This window comes from Poecilia formosa, unplaced genomic scaffold (genome assembly GCF_000485575.1).
Source record: "Poecilia formosa unplaced genomic scaffold, Poecilia_formosa-5.1.2 Scaffold362, whole genome shotgun sequence".
NCBI classification, from domain to species: Eukaryota; Metazoa; Chordata; class Actinopteri; order Cyprinodontiformes; family Poeciliidae; genus Poecilia; species Poecilia formosa.
The window spans coordinates 330,642-334,888 of record NW_006800301.1 but is presented as its reverse complement, the minus strand read 5'-3'; the positions used below and the strand labels follow the sequence as shown (position 1 = coordinate 334,888).

General features: G+C 37.7%; 1 protein-coding gene across 1 annotated transcript in view; it reads right to left on the bottom strand.

The window, feature by feature from the left end:
* Window positions 1-186: 186 nt before the first annotated feature.
* si (sucrase-isomaltase) overlaps window positions 187-4,247 on the bottom strand; it is a 61,424-nt gene continuing 57,363 nt past the window's right edge. The window contains exons 47-48 of the mRNA XM_007574824.2: window positions 2,604-2,774; window positions 187-529 (exon numbers count right to left, since the gene is read on the bottom strand). Coding sequence (XP_007574886.1) covers window positions 455-529; window positions 2,604-2,774 — 246 coding nt within the window. The 3' untranslated portion in view covers window positions 187-454. The remainder of the gene's footprint in view (window positions 530-2,603; window positions 2,775-4,247) is intronic.

The following is a 4,247-nucleotide window of genomic DNA, read 5'->3' as shown; positions in this document are numbered from 1 at the left end:
TATCTATCTATCTATCTATCTATCTATCTATCTATCTATCTATCTATCTATCTATCCATCTATCCATCTATCTATCTATGATTGAAAAGATGAATGTGCAGTGACATTGTCATATGAAAGACAAATATTTTGTTGGAGCCTTTTTGACTGTATGATTATAAAAAAAACATACTTTTCACTTCAACATACTTAGACAAATAATTTTTATTAATATTACACTATTAAGGAAAAAAAGTTAAAGCAAACATTACAGTTTCTACATTATTGCAAGTTTAAGTTATCACATATTATCATAAGTTGCTTAGCATTTCATTTTAAGACACATAAATGAAAAAAAAACAAAGGTTTTGTTTAAAAAAAAAAAAGAGGCACAGATACAATAAATTAAGGCTTTATGTTAAAATCTGGTTAATTGGATCAATCATTAAATGGCAAAAAAATGTGATGATTGCTCTCAGCCGGTCTTCCATGTTATACTGAAAGGATGATGCAGAGGAACAGCCTTTGAGGTAACATCAATAGTCAGCTCCTATAGAGAGAAAGAAAGAGAAGAATGAATGAGCCATCGGAAGCCGTGCTGTATGTGTAACAACTTCACAATACAACCATTTGCTTTGCACCATTTTCTATCTCTATGGCCATGCATAATAAGTGTGCAGACATGAGTCTAACACTTGCTCCTTGTTTTGTTTGAACTACGTCATTGAGCTATAACAGGTACATGCTTAGAAACTGCTCGGTTGGTAATATCAGTCCTAATGTACCGAACCACAAGCCAGTTTTCTGCATGACTGTCGCTACCTTGTTTTATACGCGGCAGAAATGACTCTCCTACCTCACAGTATCTCGATGACACCGCCATCTGCTTACCGATTCATTTACTGATGTTCAAGTTCTGACTATGATTACAGATAAGAGATTGTTTCATACTGAAAAACTAGTTGTTATCGCCATTAATAAACTGTGTCATCTTTACTCCATTTCTCTCATTTCCCTCTGCCTGTTCTTCCTCCATATGAATCCTTTTCGGTGTGTTTTTCTCACTCTTTAGATGGGATATATTTCTGCCGTTTCTTTATTCAGAGTCTGTCTTTCCATCCCCAACACAGGTGCAACCCAACAACAGAAGTACTGACTTTCTTTATATGCAATTCTCGACCTCTTGACTTACTTCGCTTTCTAACTTCTCAAGTGTCAGATCAAATCTGAAGATTGGAGTCTTTTTCACCTCTGATTATTTAAGGATTTGCACTGGGTATCATTTTCATGCTCTCAAGAAGAAAACCGAGTGCAGGTACACAACCTCAACAGAAGTATTTCACAGCAGCCAAAAGTGAGAAGTAACACGCTATCTCCCGTCATCTTTTATTTTATTTTTGAGCCAGTTCTTCATATTGCGTGTGTCACTGCGCTGTCCACCTTTGCATTGCCTGGTCTTTACTTTCAAATCCCTTTCTGTTTATTTTCCTATCTTGGACTATTGTTGCCACAATGCCTTTGAGCTATTTTGGGTTTTCTACCACCTAAAGCCCTGATGTGCTCAGCAACAATCCCACTGAAGTGTCCCCAAGTTGAACCCCGAATTCGTTCCTGTGGACCATGAACCTTTTGCTTCAAACAGGACCACTGAGTAGGCTCATTCAAAATCAGTCTGTGAAGTAACTTTGATGTGAAGAAGAAAAGACGAAGCGCGCAAATGTTGCGTTGAAGAGCGACTGCTAAAAATCAAACAAACCTGAACCGTAAGGCATATTGGATATTTGTAACGGTTTTGCTTTAACCTCTATGAATGCTCACGAGTTTCCTAAACATTTCTTTCTGTCAAAGCAACAGCTGATATGACACTGTGGCAAAAGTTTAAAAAAATACAAGCAGTTTTAAAAACTCTGTCCTACGTCAAGTCCTGTGTTCATCACAAAATGAAGACGGAACAATAGTGTCACAGAGAAAACAGCATTAATTACAGCTATTAGACAACAGAATGCAGCACAGCAGGATATGGGCTGCGAACCTTGCTTTGCTGGGTATTTTAAGCAGACTAGAAAATGCTCAGTCAACTCAAACGTGTGTGTGTGTGTGTGTGGTTGTCTGCTTGTGTGTGTGTTGAAATGGAAAAAAAAAATCTGGATGAGGTATGACAGTGATGCACAAGAAGCTGCAGATGTCAGACACTGATTAATTTGCTTACGGGAGGGTTATTAGAGCAGAAAGCTGTAAAAATTCACATGCAAAATCACTAAGATAATATGTTTATGCATACAGGGGAAACATTATCACTGAACTTATTTATTTTTTATTATATTTTCTACTTTGGTAAAGATAAATTACAAACCCTATACTTTAGATAAGTCTATATTTCACCAGAAATGAACGTGGCATTTTGAGTGTAAGATTTAACAGAAATAAGCTTGTGATGCATGTACATGTAGAAAAGAAGAAGCGCCTGGAGAGAGCCTCCTTTGCCAACACCAAACTGCAATTTATTGTTTCTTTTTTCCCCAAACTGTCTTTCAGTTCTATACAACTTCTGTTCCTCTTATTTAAAAACAGAAAACAATCAAAACAAGATCATAGACGGTGAGAATTTGAAAACACTTTCTGACCTCAGTGTTGGTGTCGTGGGTTACGCTTAGCGAGTGCGTCGCGCCATCCTTGTCCGTCAGGGTCGCCCCGGTGATCTTGACAGTGCCTGCTCCCCAAACCCTCACCACGCCCAGGATCAGATGATCAGCAGGGTCTAGAGCGTTGTGAACAATCTGACTGGACAACGTTTTCTGGAGAAACAAAGAAAGAAACAGATAATCAGTAGTTATCAAATGCATGAAAATGCAATACAAAATATTACCTATTTATATTAGGTTGTTTATCTGATAAAATACATTTTGTTTTTTTAACTCTATATTAGTTATTTTATTCCTAACAGTTTCACAAGTCTGTATATTAGAAAATTTTTCTAAAGATTGATGTTGGCATGATAGATTTTGAGACCAGAAACCATTTATCATTTACTTCATTCAGGTAACTCCATTTCCTTCCAGTTAGCAATCACCAGATTAAAGAAATAAAATAACCACGACTCCTACAGCACAGAATGAGAAAGAGTCTTCATCTTGAACTTTTCCAAAAACACTCCTGTAACTCGAGTGTTGTCCTCGAGTTACAGGACCAAACTCCCTCACCAACCCATGCAGATGCACAATAAATGTTCACAAAGCCCGTCCAGAATGGACAATGATCTGCTAATCTGTCAGGCTGCACTGACTGCATCACCCAACTTATCCTCATCTTTTCACATCTGTGTGTTCCCATGTACATACACAAACACTCACACAGGCACACTTTCATTTTTCTGCCGCTCTGCCTTCGATCAGCTGCCAGATAATGTGTCTGTTTTTATCGCCGTGTAAAATTGCTTTGGACTGAACCTGAGAACTGCCACAGATGTTTGGCCACGCTAACTGTAACGTTGTATACTGTAGACGTGCGCACATATGTATGCCTTGGAGCGTTGTGCGATGGATGTGTGCTTGTGCGTGCCTGTGATTGTTTGGCAGGAAAGCGAAATAAAACAACAAATAGGGCAGTGATAGTCCTATTAGTCCCAGTGACCAGGAAGCTACTGGCATGTTTGACTCAAACTGAGGTCTAGTCAATATTTCCTTATAATCAAACTTAGCCACAAGCCTTTAAGTGGGCACACATATTAACAGAAAATGTGTTTTTATAAATCAACTATTTCTTGGATGTAAACAAGAGGTTTGCATCCATCTTGTGTGTTTTTTTTTTCTCCCTAAATTTATTATCCTGTCATAATTCCACTTAAAAACATAATGAAGATGTTTTGGTTGGGTTGCATAGTGTATTGTTTCCCCTAAAAGCACACAGTGTATCTGTTCTAACGGACAGTAAATATACTCTGAGACCATGTCCTTGCAAAGTCAAGTAAATTTTTTAAAGCATCTTTCTCCTCTCTGTTTTGGTCCTCTGTCCGCACTGAAACAGTATTTATTCTCCCCGGACAATAGAGCTATTTGAAAAGAGGCTGTTTAAAGAAAAAGGCCAGCTTGATGTGGCTTGTTTTAGTAAAAAAATGAAACCCTAGTCTGTCATTGGGATGATGCAGTGGGTATTTTATTCTCCTTTAGTAAACTGTCAAGGACAAAGAACAACCTTGCCAACTATTTAAGTTTACTGTAAAAATCACTGGCCTAAGAGAAATTTATAATTGAAAATTAGCTTTATATATA